The following is a 19,659-nucleotide window of genomic DNA, read 5'->3' as shown; positions in this document are numbered from 1 at the left end:
TCAGCAGCGGGCGAGGGAAGCCGCCTCCGCCTCGTCCTCGTGAGCGCTCTTGTTTTGTTTCTTCAGCTTCTTCACATCGACAAGAGAAGAGAGTACCTGTATCAGCTTCAGGAGTTCTTGGTGACTGACAACAGCAGGAACTGGCGCTTCCGAGCCGAGCTGGCCGAGTGAGTCCTCACGACCGAGTGACCTTTGGGGTGTTTGGGGGTGGGGGTTGCTCCCCGCTGCCTGTCCTGGGTTTACTGCCTCGTCACCGCGTGGATCCTCACTTCTGTCTGGCGTCCAGCTCTTTTCATGAGGCTTGTGATGTGGGGTCTGACTGGCAGTGAGTTCTCACAGATTGGTTTTTTTTTTAAGACTCTGTCACCTTCGTTTTTTTAAATTGTGGTAAAATATACACAAGCACCTTTGCCGCTGGCACGGTGCCCCCACCGTCCCGTTTAGAGCGTCTCTTCATCCGAGAAGGACGCCCCGGGCACCCACAGCCCAGTCAGTCCGCTGTGTCCGTACATCTGTGAGCAGCTCCTCCGGGGCGACCGTGTGAGCCGCAGGCGGGTGTGCGGCCCCTTCGCATAGCCGTGCCGTCATGCTCTTCGCGGGCAGCTGTCAGAATGCCCTTCCCTGTGACGAGTGTGCACCGCTCTCGTGAACACACCACCTTTCAGTCTGTTCCCCTGGCCGGGTTCTGCGTTTTAGCTGCTGTGGGCGCTGCTGCTGTGAATACCCATGGATAGGTGGTGGTTTCAGGTTTTTGAGGTGGACGTGCTGGGTCATCCACTGATTGTGTGTTCATTTGATCGAGGAACCGCATGGCTGTTTCCACAACGGCTGCCGGCTCTTGCTTCCCCACCAGTGACGGGGGTGCCCGGGTTAGGGGCGCATTTCCCACGCTTCCCTCTTTTTCCAGTTGTAGCCAGTATTGCCGCAGGTGTAGAGTGGCACCGTGGGTCTCGGTGTGCGTCTCCTCAGTGATTAGTGATGCTCACCTTCTCACGTGCTGTTGGCCACTTGCACCTGTTCTCTGGAGAGACGTCTTTTCAAGTCCATTGCCTGTTTTTCAATTGGGCGTTGTCAGAGGTCTTTGTCAAATATTCTGGATTCTGGGCATTGCCTGCATTTTCAGAAGATGCCTTTGCCTGGGTGTGGGGTTGGGGTATTTATTTCAGCGCATTCCAGAGTCACTGACCCGGGCTCTGTCCTGCCCGGCCTCCTCCTCTGCAGCTGGTGTGGATGCAGGGCGTCTGTCCAGGCAGCGGACGCCACGTCAGGTGGTGTCACCGTGTCACCTTTGTGCCTAGGGCGCTTCTACACAGTGTGGGCTGCCGTTGCGTTTTGCTGAGGGTGGGGACTGGGGGCCTCCTCTACCCGGAGCCCTCCCAGCCCTGGGCTGGGGTTGCCACCTGTGTGGTAAGAGGCTGCCCAGTGTGGGGCAAAGGGAGGCCCTCTGCCCCCTTGGTTGGGCCTCAGTCCTGGGGAGGCCTGTGTGCTGGAGCCCCCTGGAACCCTCACCCTCCCTGGGGCCATGTCACTGCCTGGATCCGTGCTCCATCTGGGCAGTGCTCCCCACCCCTTTCCAGCAGGACGAGACCCTTGCTTGGCATCAGCCAGGGGTCTCGGCTCAGGAAGCTCCGCCTGGCCTTCTGGGCCAGCTTCCACGTGGGGCGCTGACAGGCTTTGCTGCCTTTCCATGGAGTTGGGGGCTTGAGGCTTCTGCTCATGAGGGCATGGCTTCCTCCGCTTTCCCAGGCTGGGACAGGGTCTGCAGGGCACCTCTCCCGGGGTCTGCGTGCCCTTTGATGGGGCATCTCGTCGCTTTGTTGTTCACCTGACTGTGCACGTGACCCGCCGTGCGTTCCACTCTCAGACTCAACCAGGAAAAGCATGTGCTGCAGGCGAGCAGCCGTCTTTCAGGCTGGCGGAGGGGTTGTGACTGCATTTTTGTCTCTCATCGTTCTGCAGGCAGCTCATCTTGCTCCTAGAGCTGTACAGCCCCCGGGATGTGTACGACTACCTGCGCCCCATCGCCCTGAACCTCTGTGCGGACAAGGTGTCCTCCGTGCGCTGGATCTCCTACAAGCTGGTAGGTGGTCGCGTTATTCAGTGATGAATTCCAAAGGAGAAACGGGGCCCTGGAGCAGCGGCCTCGGTGAGGCTGGGCAGCGGTGTGGCTCACCCGCGTGTCCCCCGCAGGTCAGCGAGATGGTGCGCAAGCTGCACCGGGCAGCGCCGCCCACCTTTGGTGCAGACCTCATCCAGGAGCTGGTGGAGAGCTTCGGCCGCTGTCCACGGTGGTCCGGGCGGCAGGCCTTCGTCTTTGTCTGCCAGGTGAGGGCCCCCTTCACTCCCGTCCTGTCCCTGAGGGCAGAGCTTTGCTATCTGGGCACTCCACCCCCACCCCATCCCCCGAGCTCCCAGTAGCGGCCCAGTAGCGGCCTGGAGTTCCCAGGTTTGTGAAGGTGAACGTGTTGCCAGGCCTCCACTGTGCATCTCTCGGGGACTTACTGCATCACGTCGAGTTCCTGAGTGCCCGGGATATTAGTTTAAAGGTAGTCGCGGGACTCTGAGGCACTTCAGCAGTTTCTGAAGGGCTTCTCGAGCTGGCATTCCAGCCTGGTTGATGGAGCCAGCAGCTGATGCAGGTCTCTGTCCCCAGACCGTCATCGAGGATGACTGCCTGCCCATGGACCAGTTCGCCGTGCAGCTGATGCCACACCTGCTCACCTTGGCGAATGACAGGGTTCCCAACGTGCGCGTGCTGCTTGCGAAGACACTGAGACAAACTCTGCTGGAGAAAGGTGGGCCGGAGGCCTGAGCAGGAGGGCTGGGGTTGTGGGAAAGTCTGACACTGAGTCAGGGGCGAGGAGAGGGACGCTGAACTTTCACCCACCTGTCCCACATGGCCTTGTCTTCATACTTTGAAGTCAGTAGTGTGGCCAGTTGGGTATCCTGTGAGGACCATGCCTTCGGCACCCACCTGACCTCCATCTCAGCTTTGGGGCGGGAGGCGCATGTGCGTCAGGTGGAGGACGTGCCCTTATTGTCTGCTTTGCTGCAGATTATAAGCTCCTCCCTCAAGACTCAGGCTGTTGGACTGCCCCCACCCAAATGCCTGATAAATGTCCCTTGAACGTGTGAATTCGTGAGCAGGGACAGGTAGAGTTTTGCGTAGACTAACTTTGAAATAGAACGCAGGGGCCTGTACGTTGCTCCCTGTTTCTCCTTTGGAATTCATCACTGAATGGTTGGAGAAGACTCTGGTTCTCTTTGTGTAGGTAGTTTGTATTTGGAAAAGTTTTTCCTCTACCTAAGTCAAGTAATGGCTATAACAAGCACCAGTTTCAATATATTTATTAGCATTGCTGCCATTAGATCTCACAAGATTTAGTCTGTTAGAAAAACAAGGTAAATTTTTGATTCTCTTATATTCGGGTGTTTTCCATAGAATATGAGTTCTATGGATCACTGTTGGTCATCCAGCAAAGCTAACTCTGATTGTCTGCACTTCCTGTTGCCAGAGCACTTCCTGACCTCCGCCAGCTGTCACCAGGAAGCCGTGGAGCAGACCATCATGGCCCTGCAGATGGACCGCGACAGTGACGTCAAGTACTTCGCCAGCACCCACCCGGCCAGCACCAGGATCTCTGAAGACGCCCTGAGCACAGCCTCCTCCACCTACTAGTTGGCGTGGTCCCGGGGCCTCCCGCGCCCGGGGAGCCGAGGTCCCGCTGGCGCCCACGCGTGGCCAGGACAGCCTTGGGGCCCGTCCTCCCGCGACACTCGGCTGCAGGTGCAAGTTGCCTACACCGATTCCAGGGATTCTCAGAGTCAAGAGAAAGTGCAGTCAACGCCGTTGTCTCGTCTTGACTTGAAGGGAAAACACTTTTCTCAGAGGATTATAATTGTCACCGAAGCCTTAAATCCTTCCGTCTTCCTGACTGAACGAAACTTGAATCGCCCAGCGTTCTCCTCGGAAGGGATGCGACGCCGAGGCCTCTTTGCTTCCCGCTGGTTGATCTCACCACCGCGAGACGGAAGTGCAGCCAGAAGGCGGAGACCGCCATCCGGGCTGGGCCGAGACCGCCAGCACCAGGCCTCGCCGTGTCCACGCGGGCAGGGCCCTGCAGGGGCTGTGGCCGCCGCCCTGTCCAGCCCAAAGTATGACTAGTTTAGCCGTGCATAAACGGGGAGGAGATATTTTTTGGATTTCTCCTGAGGGCTCAATGCTAACACTACGTGGAGCTGATTGTGACTCTTAAATGCAGCATATTGCTGTGCACACTCACAGAGTCTGCCGAGCATCCGTGTCCTGGTTTCTTCATGCTGGTCATGACCCGGAGGAAATTTATTAGCACGTATTCTGTATGTCAGGTGTTTTTAACTTGATCATGATCGGCTCTGAGGTGCAACTTGTCTCACATACTGTATACCACCGTGCCCCCGGGGAGGGCCGCAGTCTGTAATCATGCTCTTGGACTGTTGTGCACAAGTTCTCTTGTCCAAATAAAATTTATTACTAAGATCTATACAGAGATGGACACACTTCTGACTGCTTTCTAGAATAAATGCAATTTGTGACCTGTATTAATGATTTTAGTATAAAATGGGAAAACTGGATTAAAATATTTGTCTTTTAACTAGTTTGGTAACTTCTTTGAAACTTGTGCACACCCTGGGCCGGTAGCAGGGCCTCCCCACTGAGGGCGAGTATGCACCCCGGTTCCCACCCCCCACACCGCCTGGGGGAGGGTCTTCACTCCCAGGAAAGGCCTCTGAGCCCAGGTCTGTGCGTGCGAGGGGATGGTGAAGCCTGCCCGCCCCACGTCTGGCAAGTGAGATGCCGCATGGACAAGCTTCGTGAAGGCTGTGAGAGATGCTTGCTCGTGGTTTCTGTTCTGTCTTCTCAGCTGGTGGGGACTCCCCAGACGTGTCGTGAGCCCACTGTGACCTCAGACCTCGGGGATCCACAGGCTGCTTCCTGCACTTGTCATTACAGATGAGCCTCTGGTTCCTCCTCTTTCATTATAACTGGATGTTTGTGCTCTGGGAACGTGTGTGGGCAGATTCACGGAGACGAACAAAAAAGTAAACACACAGGTAATGTGTGACGCAGGTAATAAGGGCAGAGCCACAGAGTAAAAAGTGATGGGGGTGGCGGGCAGGCATTAGGGGAACACGTCTGTGTCAGTATAAGAGTAGAGACGGAAGGAGGTAAGGTCTCTTGATGTCAGCCTAGTTTCTGAGATGCATGTTCTCTGCTATTAGGCTATAAAGATATACTGTCCCTTCCCCCACATTTCAGTTCCGTAAATTAATTAGAATTCTACACTAGATCAAACCAGTCAGTCCTAAAGGAAATCGACCCTGAATATTCATTGGGAGGACTGATGCTGAAACTGAATCTCCAATACATTGGCCACCTGATGCAAAGAACTGACTTATTAGAAAAGAACCTGATGCTGGGAAAGATTGAAAGCAGGAGGAGAAGGGGACGACAGAGGATGAGGTGGTTGGATGGCATCACCAACTCAATGGACATGAGTTAGAGCAAGCTCTGGGAGATGGTGAATCAGACTCGACTGAGCAACTGAACAACAGCTATACTAGTAGCTGCATTTTTTTTTAAGCAGTGGCAAGAACAGTCCGTTATGGGGTGAAGAACCTGGATTTAGGGTCAGCTAGAGCATCAGCCAGCTCCTCCCGTGGCACTGGGCCATGTCCTCACCGTCAGGTCCTGAGCTGGATTCCAGGGGCCTCCACACAGCGGGCAGGGGAGGACACCTGAGTGATGGTCAAGGCTTCTCAGCGTGGGCCACCTCCGGCAGAGCTCAAGAGAAGGTGAGGTTGGCCCGTCAGCTCCTGACCGCGGCTTTCTCTAGTCACCCTTAGGGGTGAATGGAGCGGCAGGTGGAGCCTCTGAGGACGGGAGGACACCGGCCCCCAGGGGCAGTGAAACCCAGCGGACTCAGACAGTGACGCCTCTGTGCCTCTTCCAGGTCCCCCAGAGGCTAAAAGAGACCACAATCTGGTAAGTACCCAAAATGAACAGGATTTGTGCTGGTGGCATTTAGTGTTGGGCGGCTCCTTGCGGGAGTAATTCTGTGCTGCTGCGGGACTCTGAGTGACCTGAGTGAACAGGAAACTTTTTCCAAATTGGAGCCTCCTGCTTGGCCAGTGTCCTTGATTGTCACCCCTCCTGCAGCCCCTTTGTCACCTGCCTCCCTCCAGCCGGGCCTGCTCCCAGGTCCCCCATGTCCCCAGTAGGGAGTCCCCCTTGAGCCTCTCCCAAGTACCTGAGTGTCCCTCCCTAACAAAACCCACCACCCAAGGCCACCAGCCCTCTGTGACTCCTAGAGGCTTGGGGGTTGCCTTTGCGCCTGTGAGCTTCCCCTTGAAGCCCCCGAGGCCCTTGTGGTGCCAGAACCCTGCAGTCTTTCTGGAACTCTCTGGAACCGTGAATTGGTGAGGGCTGAGTCCACAGCCGGCCTGATGACGCAGCCCACAGGGTCCCTCCCACCTCTGTGCGGCACTGGGTGGGCCTGCTCCTGGCAGCCCGTTCCCAGCAGGTGGGCGCCAGGACCCTGGGGGGTGGCGAGGGGCAGTGTGTTGGAGATAGGGAGCAGCCGATATGAAACTGACCCCAACAGGAAAAGCGCTGTGTCTCAGGCACCGGCTGCCAGCACTGCTGTCTCTGAGGTTCCAGGAGATGGAAGCAGTGGGCAGCGGGAGGAAAAAGCAGAGGAGCCCAGAGTTGAGCCCCTGCCTCCGGAATGGTGGGAGTCCTCCAGCCCAGAGCAGGTGAGCCTGGGAGCAGACGTGGGGGAGCAGGCCTTTGAGGCTCCCCACCTTCGCCTTTGTGAACGCGTCAAGCCCCACGGGGCGATGACCTGCCAGGGTCGGAGCTGGACGTGGGGTAGATGACTGTGGGGAGGGCAGTCCAGCTCTCACCCTCCACCAGCAACTCCAAACTGGGGGTTTTGTGACCGCTTGAAAGTGAGGGTTTTGAGCCAGTGGAGATTTGACTTTGAGGACATTTTGACTATTTATAAACAGAGTTCCTGCTGTGACCCATTTTTGTTGAAGGCCTCTTCTGCCGTGAACCCTACAGTCAGTACTCTGCAATGTTTACGTAGGGGACTAACCGACTAGTTTTAGTCCGATCTTACGAAAGTTGTTTTCCTTTTAAATTTTTTTCCTAGAAAACCTAAGTGATCAGATTTTAGTCCCAGGAATGTTTTACGGCACTATTATAGCTTGATTTCTGCTGAATCTTTTTGAGGACACATTTTGCTGGTTTAAATTTGACAAAATCAGACACAGTTTTAGCCTAACCACGTGACTCTTTCACCTTCGTCAGCTGTGTTTCATGTTCAGGAGTCATCGGTGGTGGTTGATTGGCTGCAGACGTCTCCTGGGGGGACTGGTGTCTTCAGATGCTCCATGGCACAGGCTATCAGCCGCTCCTGCACTGGGCGACCGCTCATCCCAGGGTGTTCCAGCGAGAGCGGATGGGCAAAGGGTGATATGAGGACGGCCTCACAGCGAGCAGTGCCAGGCCCGGAGGGCATTCCCTGTGGCTCAGACAGAACAGAAAGAGACAGTGGAGAGTACGTGCCTGTACACGTGCAGGTGTGTGTGTGTATAAGTGTGTGGGTGTGTACATGCTCATGGTGAGGCTGCCACCTGTCTTTGATGGTCCTTCATTTGGAGATTTTTCTGGACTCTTAGTGTGTTTTGGCTTTCAAGTATCTTGAGTAGGTGATTTAGGACAGTGCTGCTCAAATATCGCTGTGCATTCAGTCACCCTGGAGCCCATGAAAATACAGCCAGTGACCCAGCAGGTCTAGGTGAGGCCTGAGACCAGTGCTCCTACCAGAGCAGGGGGACCCCATGGCTGTGGGGTCCTGCCTTGCCCAGATTAACACTCTTTCCATAACTTTCTTAAGTCTCATCAAAAACGACTGTTCCACACTCAGTATTTGCATTTTATTTCCTCAGTTGCAAGTCAGTGCTTTGAGACGCTCTGGGTGTCACGCCCGTAGGTGACAGGTGGTCACAGCCTCAGCAGCTGCGATGGCAGTGCAGAGCTGAGCTGCACGTGGGTGAGCCCAGAGCCTGGGGTTCCCAGGGCTGCCCTCCTGCAGGCCCGGTGGGCACAGTGGGTGAGAGCAGAGGGGAAGGATGTCTCCTATTAAAGCAGCTTCTCTGGTGCCTGAATATAGCCCCCAGGTGGCAGCGTCAGCCCTGGTGCGCCTGCTCAGTGGGTGTCCCCACGCTTTTACACGCAAGGCCAAGAGCCAAACCCGGTCAGTTGTAATCCATTCTGCTCCTCCAGGCCCACCTGCTCGAGCCATCAGCAGGCCGTGCGTGTTCTGCAGTCACCACCCTGGGTCCCCCCACCTCCCTCAACCAGTCTCCCCCAAGTATCACCAGCTCTGACCTGCACACCGCTAGGGACCTATTTACCCTTTTGTATCAGGGTCATCAGCCCAGTTGCTACTTGAGATGCTAAGGCAGCGCTAAGTTGCTTTCGTCTTGTCCGACTTTTTGTGACCATCCCCTGCCAGGCTCCCCTGTGCGTGGAATTCTCTAGGCAAGGATGCTGGGGTGGGCTGCCATTCCCTCCTCTAGAGCATCTTCCCACCCCAGGGATCAAACCCGTCTCTTAATGTCTCCTGCATTGGCAGGCGGGCTCTTCACCATCAGTGCCATCCGGGCCCTTAAGGCAGGGCACGCCAGACTGAAAATAAACAGAAAAGGAGAGGAAAGCCAGTAAAGACAGCTTTTGAGGTCACTGCTTTAGGCAAAAAGTCTCAGGAAAAAAAAAAAAAAAGATACCCAATGAAGTGTGGAACAATCTTACATTCAAATACTAATCACGGTTGACCTGAAATTCCACTGTAACAGGGCGTCTGTGTACATGGCTGCCTCCTGGTAACGCCAACTGATGTCAACAGACAACTGGGAGCCACACCTCTGCTTGGGGCCTCTGTCCCCAGGGGGGTGGACCGTGTGTGCTGTGGGCGCCGCGCCACCAGCCGAGCTAAGGTTTCATCCAGAGAACGCGCAGGCCCTTCCGCACTGCCGCCCCTGGTGTGAAGCCCCCAGCATCGAGTTAACCTTGCAGCAGTAGAGGACACACTTTTTTATCCCCACGTGAGAAGCAGTGGAGTTTGGGGTGGGCCCTCCTTTGGAATGCTGCCAATACCCCCTCCACCCTGCAACCCCCAGAGGGCAGCCCTTGATTTCTCCAGTTGCAGCCGGGATGTGCAGCGCTGCCTGCAGCTGTGAGGCCTGGGACACTCAGCTCAGAAGAGCACCACGCTTGTCCGTTCCCCCCACGCCCAGCTGTTCCGATCTTGTTGGAGGTTGGGGCCCAGGTTGTCGGTTGGTGCCAGCTCATCCCCTCTCAGACTAAGGGGATGTGCAGTATCGGCAGCTACACCCAGGGGCTCTGAGCCTCGGTCTTGACTCGGGCCCCAGATGGAGAGAGGTTTGTGCACAGCCCTGGCCTGAATTAACTACAGCTTCAGCTCTCCAAGAAATGAATCTTAAACCAGTCAATCAGGAAGCGCCTGACAATGCCCGACATCTCCTAAAGGCAGGTACACACCTCATTTCACTGTGCTCAGCAGATTTTTTTTTTCTTTAACAAATTGAAGGTTTGTAGCAACCTTGAGTCAAGCAAGTCTATCCAATAGCAACTTTTAAAGATTAAGGCATGTATGTTGTTTTATGCAAAATGCTATTGCACACTTAACAGACTACAGTGTAATGTAAACGTAACTTTCATAAGCACTGGGAAACCAAAGCCTTCCTGTGACGTTTCATTGCAATATTCTCCTTACTGGGGTGGCCTGGAACCAAACCTACCACGTCTCCAGGTCTGCTGGGATGACCTCACAATAACCCACCCAGCTTTAGCCCAAGGTGACTTCCTGTTCCTGCTCCTTGGAACTCCTTTTAGCTGCTAGAGTACGTGCTGCCTGATTCAAGTCACTTTTACTCAAATCAACTTTTAATGTTTTTCTAGGCCCCAATTCTTGATTAACAGTTGTAGCATCGGACGTGGGACCCAGAGGAGCCCCCGATGGTCCAGCGAGCAGCACACTGCCAGGCGCAGGTACTCACTGGGCCCCACAGCTTTGTTATCCTGAGCCATCAGACTCTATCTGAACATCTCTTCTTCCGGTCTGGGTCCTGGAAATCAGCTGTGTCAGACTAGGTCGACCTGAGAAACGAGACTGGGTCCAGATTTGACTGGGTCTGACTTGTGAGCCAGCCACATCTATGGTTAAACCAGGTCTGACTTCGGCTCAGCTGGGTCCTTGAGGCCTCACGTCTGAGGATGAACAAGCAGGTAATGGTACCAAAGGTGATCCGGAATCAGCGTCTATAGAAGAGAGCTTTTAACCTAGAGGAGTTTCTGTCTCCTCCTCCATAGCGTCCACTGACCAGAAAGACACCCCCGGACACAACTCGTCCCAGGGCCTGCAGAGGGAAGCCTGAGGAAACTGGAGAAGCCGGTAGAGGGCGAGAAGCCGGTAGAGGGCGAGAAGCCGGTAGAGGGCGAGAATCCTGCCAAAGCCAGCTCTGCTAGCGTCCGCCATGGTGCCCGGTGGCGAGGGAGGGGAAATGTTCTGTTATCACCTGCTTTCCAGATCCAGACCAGCAGGCAGAGTCCTTGTGAGAACTGAGTGGTAACTGTGATATGTGTGCTTTCAGGCACCCACTGGTTGTTGACCTTTTCTCTCCCGGGGACAGATGTTACCTTCTTACTGGTCTCATTTTGTGTCCTCAGAACTAGGCTAAGTTGCCATCAGGTTGGAGATGAGGCAGAACTGAGGGCTGCACCCCATTTGCTGCTAGGGTCCTACTGACTCGCCAGCTCTCAGGGGAATCATCTAAAGAGCTCCTCCTTCGGGCCCTTTAGGGGTGGCTCTGGATTTTGTGGGCATCTGTTGTACCCTCTTTGGGGACACCCCTTGCATTCATGGGGCTGTTCACTGTCAGGAATACTGACCAAACCTGGACAAGATATGTGAAAGTTTTTTTTTCTAGGTAGCTCTATGGTCAGAAGTTGGCCAAATTAGAAGCTGATATTCAGAGCCTAATATGAAATTTCTTTAAGCCTTCTCTCCAAAGCTGGAATGAAACTGTATACCCACAGAGAAAGAAAAACATTCTGAAGCCTTTAGAATGTTTTAGGAAGTCCTTCTGCAAAGACACACAGGTCTAAACCTAGGACGTGGGACCTTTTGACTTTCATCTTGACTGACCTCGCTGATATCAAGAAGCAAAAGGAAGATGATGTAGTCAGGAGGGTGGGCAGCACGTTGGTACCATGACTCATCTCTTGGAAGAATTTAACAACAGCACTTGTCTCACAAACCGTCTTTCCAAGAAGAGTAATGCGGCTCTAGAAACAAACCAAACCTCCACCTGTGCTTTTTCTCCAGTCCTCAAACCTCCCTGTTCACCCTAGAAGGCTTCAGTTCAATTCAGTCGCTCAGTCGTGTCCGACTCTGAGACCCCATGAATCGCGGCACGTCAGGCTTCCCTGTCCATCACCAACTCCCAAAGTTCACTCAGACTCACATCCAACGAGTCAATGATGCCATCCAGCCATCTCATCCTCTGTCGTCCCCTTCTCCTGCCCCCAGTCCCTCCCAGCATCAGAGTCTTTTCGAATGAGTCAACTCTTCACGTGAGGTGGCCAAAGTACTGGAGTTTCAGCTTCAGCATCATTCCTTCCAAAGAACACCCAGGACTGATCTCCTTTAGAATGGACTGGTTGGATCTCTTTGCAGTCCAAGGGACTCTCAAGAGTCTTCTCCAACACCACAGTTCAAAAGCATCAATTCTTCGGCGCTCAGCCTTCTTCACAGTCCAACTCTCACATCCATACATGACCACTGGGAAAACCAGAGCCTTGACTAGACGGACCTTTGTTGGCAAAGTAATGTCTCTGCTTTTCAATATGCTATCTAGGTTGGTCATAACTTTTCTTCCAAGGAGTAAGCATCTTTTAATTTTATAGCTGCAGTCACCATGTGCAGTGACTTTGGAGCCCCCAAAAATAAAGTCTGACACTGTTTCTACTGTTTCTCCATCTATTTCCCATGAAGTGATGGGACCAGATGCCATGATCTTAGTTTTCTGAATGTTGAGCTTTAAGCCAACATTTTCACTCTCCTCTTTCACTTTCATCAAGAGGCTTTTTAGTTCCTCTTCCCTTTCTGCCATAAAGGTGGTGTCATCTGAATATCTGAGGTTATTGATATTTCTCCTGGCAATCTTGATTCCAGCTTGTGCTTCTTCCAGCCCAGCGTTTCTCATGATGTCCTCTGCATATAAGTTAAATAAGCAGGGTGACAGTATACAGCCTTGACGTACTCCTTTTCCTATTTGGAACCAGTCTGTTGTTCCATGTCCAGTTCTAACTGTTGTTTCCTGACCTGCATACAGGTTTCTCAAGAGGCAGGTCAGGTGGTCTGGTATTCCCATCTTTTTCAGAATTTTCCACAGTTTATTGTGACCCACACAGTCAAAGGCTTAGGCATAGTCAGTAAAGCAGAAATAGATATTTTTCTGGAACTCTCTTGCTTTTTTGATGATCCAGCAGATGTTGGCAATTTGATCTCTGGTTCCTCTGCCTTTTCTAAATCTAGCTTCAACATCAGGAAGTTCACGGTTCATGTATCGCTGAAGCCTGGCTTGGAGAATTTTAAGCATTACCTTACTGGTGTGTGAGATGAGTGCAATTGTATGGTAGTTTGAGCGTTCTTTGGCATTGCCTTTCTTTGGGATTGGAATGAAAACTGACCTTTTCCTGTCCTGTGGCCACTGCTGAGTTTTCCAAATTTGCTGTCATATTGAGTGCAGCACTTTTACAGCATCATCTTTCAGGATTTGAAATAGCTCAACTGGAATTCCATCACCTCCACTAGCTTTGTTCATAGTGATGCTTTCTAAGGCCCACTTGACTTCACATTCCAGGATGTCTGGCTCTAGGTGAGTGATCATACCATCGTGATTATCTTGGTCGTGAAGATCTTTTTTGTACAGTTCTTCTGTGTATTCTTGCCACCTCTTCTTAATATCTTCTGCTTCTGTTAGGTCCATACCGTTTCTGTCCTTTATCGAGCCCATCTTTGCGTGAAATGTTTGTTCCCTTGGTATCTCTAATTTTCTTGAAGAGATCTCTAGTCTTTCCCATTCTGTTGTTTTCCTCTATTTCTTTGCATTGATCCCTGAGGAAGGCTTTCTTATCTCTCCGTGCTATTCTTTGGAACTCTGCATTCAGAGGCTTATATCTTTCCTTTTCACCTTTGCTTTTCGCCTCTCTTCTTTTCACAGCTATTTGTAAGGCCTCCTCAGACAGCCATTTTGCTTTTTTGCATTTCTTTTCCATGGGGATGGTCTTGATCCCTGTTTCCTGTACAATGTCATGAACCTAGTCCATAGTTCCTCAGGCACTCTATCTATCAGATCTAGGCCCTTAAATCTATTTCTCACTTCCACTGTATAATCATAAGGGATTTGATTTAGGTCATACATGAATGGTCTAGTGGTTTTCCCTACTTTCTTCAATTTAAGTCTGAATTTGGCAACAAGGAGTTCATGATCTGAGCCACAATCAGCTCCTGGTTGGTTTTTTTTTGTTGTTGACTGTTTAGAGCTTCTCCATCTTTGGCTGCAAAGAATATAATCAATCTGATTTTGGTGTTGACCATCTGGTGATGTCCATGTGTAGAGTCTTCTCTTGTGTTGTTGTAAGAGGGTGTTTGCTATGACCAGTGTGTTCTCTTGGCAAAATTCTATTAGCCTTTGCCCTGCTTCATTCCATATTCCAAGGCCAAATTTGCCTGTTACTCCAGGTGTTTCTTGAATTCCTACTTTGCATTCCAGTCCCCTATAATGAAAAGGACATCTTTTGGGGGTATTAGTTCTAAAAGGTCTTGTAGGTCTTCATAGAACCGTTCAACATCAGCTGCTTCAGCGTTACTGGTTGGGGCATAGACTTGGATTACTGTGACATTGAATAGTTTGCCTTGGAAATGAACAGAGATCATTCTGTCGTTTTTGAGATTGCATCCAAGTACTGCATTTCAGACTCTTGTTGACCATGATGGCTACTCCATTTCTTCTGAGGGATTCCTGCCCACAGTAGTAGATATAATGGTCATCTGAGTTAAATTCACCCATTCCAGTCCATTTTAGTTTGCTGATTCCTAGAATGTCAACATTCACTCTTGCCATCTCCTATTTGACCACTTCCAATTTGCCTTGATTCATGGACCTGACATTCCAGGTTCCTATGCAATATTGCTCTTTACAGCATCAGACCTTGCTTCTATCACCAGTCACATCCACAACTGGGTATTTTTTTTGCTTTGGTTCCATCCCTTCATTTTTTCTGGAGTTATTTCTCCACTGATCTCCAGTAGCATATTGGGCACCTACTGACCTGGGGAGTTCCTCTTTCAGTATCCTATCATTTTGCCTTTTCATACTGTTCAGAAAGCTTGCAGACATCAAAAAGACAGGGATTTAGGGAGCGGAAGTCCTTCCCCGGTGGGACTTGCATTCTTTCTCTGTGCCTCTGGGCTGTAAGTGCTCTCCCTGCTTTCTCTAAGCAGTTCTCATCAGAGGAGAGGATTCTGAAGACTACTGTACTCACTCTACTGTATAGCAGTGACTCACTTATATATTCATCTTTTAAATATTCTTTTCCACTGTGGTTTACCACATTGAATACAGGTCCCTGTGTTGTACACAAGACCTTGTTTATCCATCCTGTATGTAATATTTGCACCTGCTAATCCCAGCCTCCCAGTTGCTCCCTCCCCCTTGGAAACCACGTCTGTTCTCTGTTTCATAGATAAATTCATTTGTGTCATATTTTAGATTATAAGTGGTAACATATTTGTCCTTTTCTTACTATAATAATCTCTAATTGCATCCACGTTGCTGCAAATGGCATTATTTTGTGTTTTAATGGGCTTCTCTCAGCTCGGTAAAGAATCTGCCTGCAATGCGGGAGACCCCGGTTCGAGATCTGCTGGAGAAGGGATAGGTCTACCCACTCCAGTATTCTTGAGCTTTCCTTGTGGCTCAGGTGGTAAAGAATCCACCTGCAATGCGGGAGACCTGGGTTTGACCCCTGAGTTGGGAAGATCCCCTGAAGAAGGGAAAGGTTACCCACTCCAGTATTCTGGCCTGGAGAATTCCATGGACTCTATAGTCCATGGGGTTGCAAAGAGTCGGACACGACTGAGCAACTTCTACTTTTCATGGCTGAATAATCTTCTATTGTATATGTGTACCACATCTTTATCCATTCTTCTTGATGGGCATTTGGCTTGTCACCATGTCTTGGCTATTGTAAATAGTGCTGCTATGAACATAGAGGTGTATACATCTTTTTGAATCATAGTTTTGTCTGGATATATGCCAAGAGTGCACTGCTAGATCGTATGGTAATTATATTTTTAGCTTTTTAAGGAACCACATACTGTTTTCCACAGTACCTGGACCAGTTTATATTCCTACCAACAGTGTAGGAGGGTTCCCTTCTCTCCACACCTTCTTCAGCATTTTTAGACTTGTTAATGATGGCCATTCTGACTGCTGTGAGGTCGTACCTCATTGTAGTTTTGATTTCCGTTTCTCCAATAGTTAGCAATGATGAGCTATGTCCTCATGTGCCTAGTGGCCATCTGTGTTTCTTCTTTGGAGAAGTGTTTTTAGATCTTCTACCCATTGTTGGATAGGATTATTTGTGTTTTTTTGTTGAGTTGTATGAGCTGATTATATACTTTTGGAAGTTGTGTTGACAACATCATTTGCAAATATTTTCTCCCATTTTGCAGGTTGTCTTTTCATTTTGTTTACTCGTTTCCTTTGCTGTGCAGAAGCTTATAAATTTGATTAAGTCCCATTTGTCTATTTTTGTTTTTATTTCTATTCCCTTGGAAGACTGACCTAAGAAAACATTGATGTGATTTATGTCACAGAATGTTTTCTCTCTGTTCTCTTCTAGAAATTCTACAGTGTCTTTAAAATCATGGCTAAAATTTTAAAACAGACACTACAAGGTATCTCCTTATGTCTATCTTTATGTATGTCTACCTCCAAATGGTATTGCCAGAGTTAATTTGTAAAGAGCTCTATTTAATTAGGTTATATAGACAGGTGTGACATAAATCATATATTCTCAGAAATATGGAAACTAACCTAAATGTTTTTCAGGTTCATATGATCTAGGATAATATTCAGTAAATAAAAGCTGGTTTAAGTAAAACAGGCATGTCATTAAAGTTATTGACATAAAATATAATATTTTTATTCTACCTAGGTTTACTAAAAAATAAGCTGTTATCTCTGTTACAGAATTTGTCAGCAAGAAAGAGAACTTAAGATGATTAGCTGTTTAACATCTTGTGAGATTTTCATGACTGAACATAATTGTTGAGAACAAGTGAATTAAATAGAGGTAAGATAAACGTTTATAAATCAACTTTCCAAACAATAGTTTTATACTTTACCAGTATGTCTACTTAAAAATAGTTTTCAAAATCTTTTTGGTAACTTGAAACCTTAAACTTATACTGAGAGAAGTTAAGTGATGGACATTCATTAGATATCACTGAATATCTAGATCATTTTCAAATAAAATAAAAATTCTGACACATTAATTACTGAACAAATTTTTATCCACTTTTGGTTTTAAAGATATTTGGGTCTCTCTGTAAACAATTTTTGTGCCACATTGGAAAATTTAACAAGGATAAATGTGCTTCTAGAAATTATAAAATTATTAATTTGCCAGTCCACAGAATGCTAGTGCTAAGGTAGTGTTCACCAAGAATTAAGGATTCTAAGGGTTAAGAACTCTAATCACTAAGTCAGTGATAGTAACTACTCAGTATGAAAAGTAGATAAGGAAAGTAAAATGACAGTCCCAGGATAAGAAAGAGGAGGAAATCTGGGACAGAGCCTGGATGGACAGCACAGGATGCAGAATGTCTGTGGAAAAGGAAGTGTGTATGCGGTCAAGCAGGCTAAGATTGAAATGGATTAAAGCTTTTCTAAAAAATTAGTTTTATCATTAAAATACACCGGTGCAAAATTAAGAATTTGATTTTTCCCTCTGTTAAAAGGATAAAAAGTTCTCTTCGATTATTGTTCTGCTCTTTATATTATAAAGAAAGAGTTTGTGTTTACCTTTTAAGTAATCTGTGTGGACAGCAAAAATTTTCGGTTACAAGAATAACTGACTCTGTTTCACGTTATTTTTATCAGGTCTTCACTTAACAAAACCCAGTCTTCTAAACATTAAGAGCACTGACTTTTAAGGTAAACTTCTGTATTTCCCTTTAATATCTGCTACTGTCACCTTGCTTAAATAGATAATTAAGTATCACTGTATCAATGATCTGTGATCCTACTGAATTAAATGTTCAATCCTTTTGACATTTTCTCATCAAATTACTAAATAGAGGGACTTCCCTGGCGATCCAGTGGTTAAGACTTCATGCCTCCACTCCAAGGGGCGCAGGTTCCATCCCTGGTTGGGGAACTAAGATCCCTCATGCTGCAGCCAAGAAATTTAAAAACAAAGAAAAAAAACTACTCAGAGTCTTTTTACCTCAAAGTAAACTTGGGCTGGATGGCATCACTGACTCGATGGACGTGAATCTGAGTGAACTCCGGGAGTTGGTGATGGACAGGGAGGCCTGGCGTGCTGCGATTCATGGGGTCTCAAAGAGTCGGACACGACTGAGCGACTGAACTCAACTGAAACTCAGGTTTTCCAGGAGCCCTCTAGGAAATCAAAAGATTTGCCTCTCATCTTGTAAATGAGATGTTAAATACTTGGGAAGAATTGTCAAATAAGAAATGATAATGATAAACCTTAGGTTATATTTGTAGGGACGTATGTTCCTAATATGTATTCCAGAAATTGTCTGAAGTTTCTAGAAATGTATCAGTACTTTAGGATAATCATTGGACAGTGAGAGTAGTGTATGCCACAGAAATAACTGCATTTCCTTATCAAATGAAACCTCATCTGCTCTTTAATCACGGGCATTTTTAGGTCTTTTGTCCTTTACAGACAGTTACTGTCTTACACGTGTGCCTTTGGAAAGAGCAGATACATGGAAAGCATCCTGCCAAAGGCTCTTGGACCACGAACACCACTGCCAGGTTACAAGGTGTGGAACCTCGGCTGTGTATTTCACAGCTGAAGAAGGCCCCACCAGACATCTGGTCCTGTGCAAATGCTGGAGATCACAAATCAAACCAACCAGGAAGAGAAGTGGCTGACATCATGGTAAGATGCCCCCTCCCAAGAGGACTGAGAACATTTCTCTCCACTCCTCCTTCCCTCTCTGACGCTCCTTTTCCCAACTGCTACCCCAGAAGGCCTCTCTGGGTCTTCTACTCACCTTCTGTGAACCTTCCTCCAGCCTGGAAAGGGAATGCTATTGTCTCAGGCTATCACACAACAGGGTCTGACATGCATCTGAAGATCCTGTAGTTCTGTCCATCACAAACTCTGCCCTGATGCCCAGAGCGACAGTTGCTCTGGAGCAAACTCAGCCTTCTCTCGATCATATCAAGACCCTGGGTCTATTTCTCCACCTCTGGTTGGCAACTCCCAAGCTGAGGGAATACTGCATCTACGTGCTAGGCGGAGAAAGGGGCACCAGCACAAAACCACCCATGCAGCCTGCAGATCCTGGCATTTCCCCTCCTGAGCCTCAGACTAAGCCACAATTAGCAGAAGGCATTCGTGATTCAAAAATCCCTTCCCTTGGCAGCTCTCCACTGCCCTGGCTAGAAGGTGCAAGAGGCTGTGGTCAGGGACCGCTCCTAAACTCTTCCAGACACTGCAGATGCTGCTGATAAAGCAAGAGCTGCCCAACAAAACCCCGAATGGCCAGAGTTGTTCTTGACTCCAGAAAACTGTGCGATTACCTTTAGCTGAGCACTGAGGTGTCCGCTCTGGCCAACACTGCTTGCTGCGTCTGGATAACAGCCCTGGAGAAGCGGAAACTCGGCTCCCTGAGGTCACTGAACAAGCTGCTGGGCTGCAGAAAGCAGTGTCTTCAGCAGGCTCTTTCCTGACTTACATGACTTTGGTGTAGGTCTCAGGGCCCCAGACACTCACTGGTGATGATCCTGCTGGGAAAGCCTTAATGTGTGTTTGTAGCACTCACCAGCAAGCAGACCAAGATCTCCCTAAGACTGGAGCAACAACAGAAAAGAAGCAGAAAGAACCACCAACTTAAAGACTGTGAACCAAGGTCAGGACCTGTGAATGCCACAAATTCAGCAAAATCTGTGCAAGTTCCAGTGCGGCAGCTGAGAGGAGCTCCAGTGCCTTAAATCTCAATCAGGATTCTCAGGCTGAGAGTCTGATTAAAAGGTAAGTTAGCAGGCCCAAAACAGAGTCGCCTAAAGGAAGCCCGGCTCTCACCAAACTTGAGACCATCAGTGTCGGCTCCCCCAGAACCCGAGCCTGAAACCATCAGCCTGGAATCACGGGACCTGCACCAAAGAGGTGACCCACTAGACAGACAGACCCCTGCCATCACCTACAAGACAGTAACCTGGCCAAACCCACCTTCCTGCCCAGTTGGGCCAGCTGAC

At 49.3% G+C, this 19,659-nt stretch overlaps 2 protein-coding genes across 8 annotated transcripts in view; both read left to right on the top strand.

Annotated features, from left to right (window-relative positions):
• Positions 1-4,523, top strand: part of PPP4R1 (protein phosphatase 4 regulatory subunit 1) — a 49,090-nt gene extending 44,567 nt beyond the window's left edge. For all 6 annotated transcript variants that reach the window (XM_069568641.1, XM_069568643.1, XM_069568642.1 and 3 more), the window contains 5 exons: positions 67-167; positions 1,960-2,080; positions 2,191-2,325; positions 2,654-2,795; positions 3,516-4,523. In XM_069568641.1, the coding sequence (XP_069424742.1) occupies positions 67-167; positions 1,960-2,080; positions 2,191-2,325; positions 2,654-2,795; positions 3,516-3,679 (663 nt within the window). In that variant the 3' untranslated portion in view covers positions 3,680-4,523. The remainder of the gene's footprint in view (positions 1-66; positions 168-1,959; positions 2,081-2,190; positions 2,326-2,653; positions 2,796-3,515) is intronic.
• Positions 4,524-4,993: 470 nt separating this feature from the next.
• On the top strand, positions 4,994-19,273 carry LOC138428218 (uncharacterized). 2 transcript variants are annotated; one of them, XM_069568650.1, is made up of 9 exons: positions 5,070-5,094; positions 5,628-5,835; positions 5,994-6,025; positions 6,645-6,795; positions 7,372-7,626; positions 10,031-10,120; positions 16,393-16,495; positions 17,305-17,358; positions 18,119-19,273. In XM_069568650.1, the coding sequence occupies exons 2-6, from the start codon at positions 5,713-5,715 to the stop codon at positions 10,046-10,048; spliced, it is 579 nt and encodes a 192-aa protein (XP_069424751.1). In that variant the 5' UTR covers positions 5,070-5,094; positions 5,628-5,712; the 3' UTR covers positions 10,049-10,120; positions 16,393-16,495; positions 17,305-17,358; positions 18,119-19,273. The 2 variants fall into 2 exon arrangements, with proteins under 2 accessions (XP_069424752.1, XP_069424751.1); XM_069568651.1 differs by having other exon boundaries at positions 4,994-5,094; positions 7,355-7,626; positions 17,305-19,273.
• Positions 19,274-19,659: the final 386 nt, after the last annotated feature.

Source organism: Ovis canadensis, chromosome 23, assembly GCF_042477335.2.
Source record: "Ovis canadensis isolate MfBH-ARS-UI-01 breed Bighorn chromosome 23, ARS-UI_OviCan_v2, whole genome shotgun sequence".
Classification (NCBI taxonomy): domain Eukaryota; kingdom Metazoa; phylum Chordata; class Mammalia; order Artiodactyla; family Bovidae; genus Ovis; species Ovis canadensis.
Note: the sequence above shows the minus strand (reverse complement) of the source record. Positions and strands in the feature narration are given on the sequence as shown.

Bases quoted from the DNA above. Each gene is read 5' to 3' on its own strand.
- LOC138428218 (XM_069568650.1), top strand. From the start codon at position 5,713: ATGTCCTCACCGTCAGGTCCTGAGCTGGATTCCAGGGGCCTCCACACA. The intron at 5,836-5,993 runs GTGAGGTTGGCC...TGCCTCTTCCAG, and splicing joins CCGGCAGAGCTCAAGAGAAG to GTCCCCCAGAGGCTAAAAGA. The intron at 6,796-7,371 runs GTGAGCCTGGGA...TTTCATGTTCAG, and splicing joins AGTCCTCCAGCCCAGAGCAG to GAGTCATCGGTGGTGGTTGA.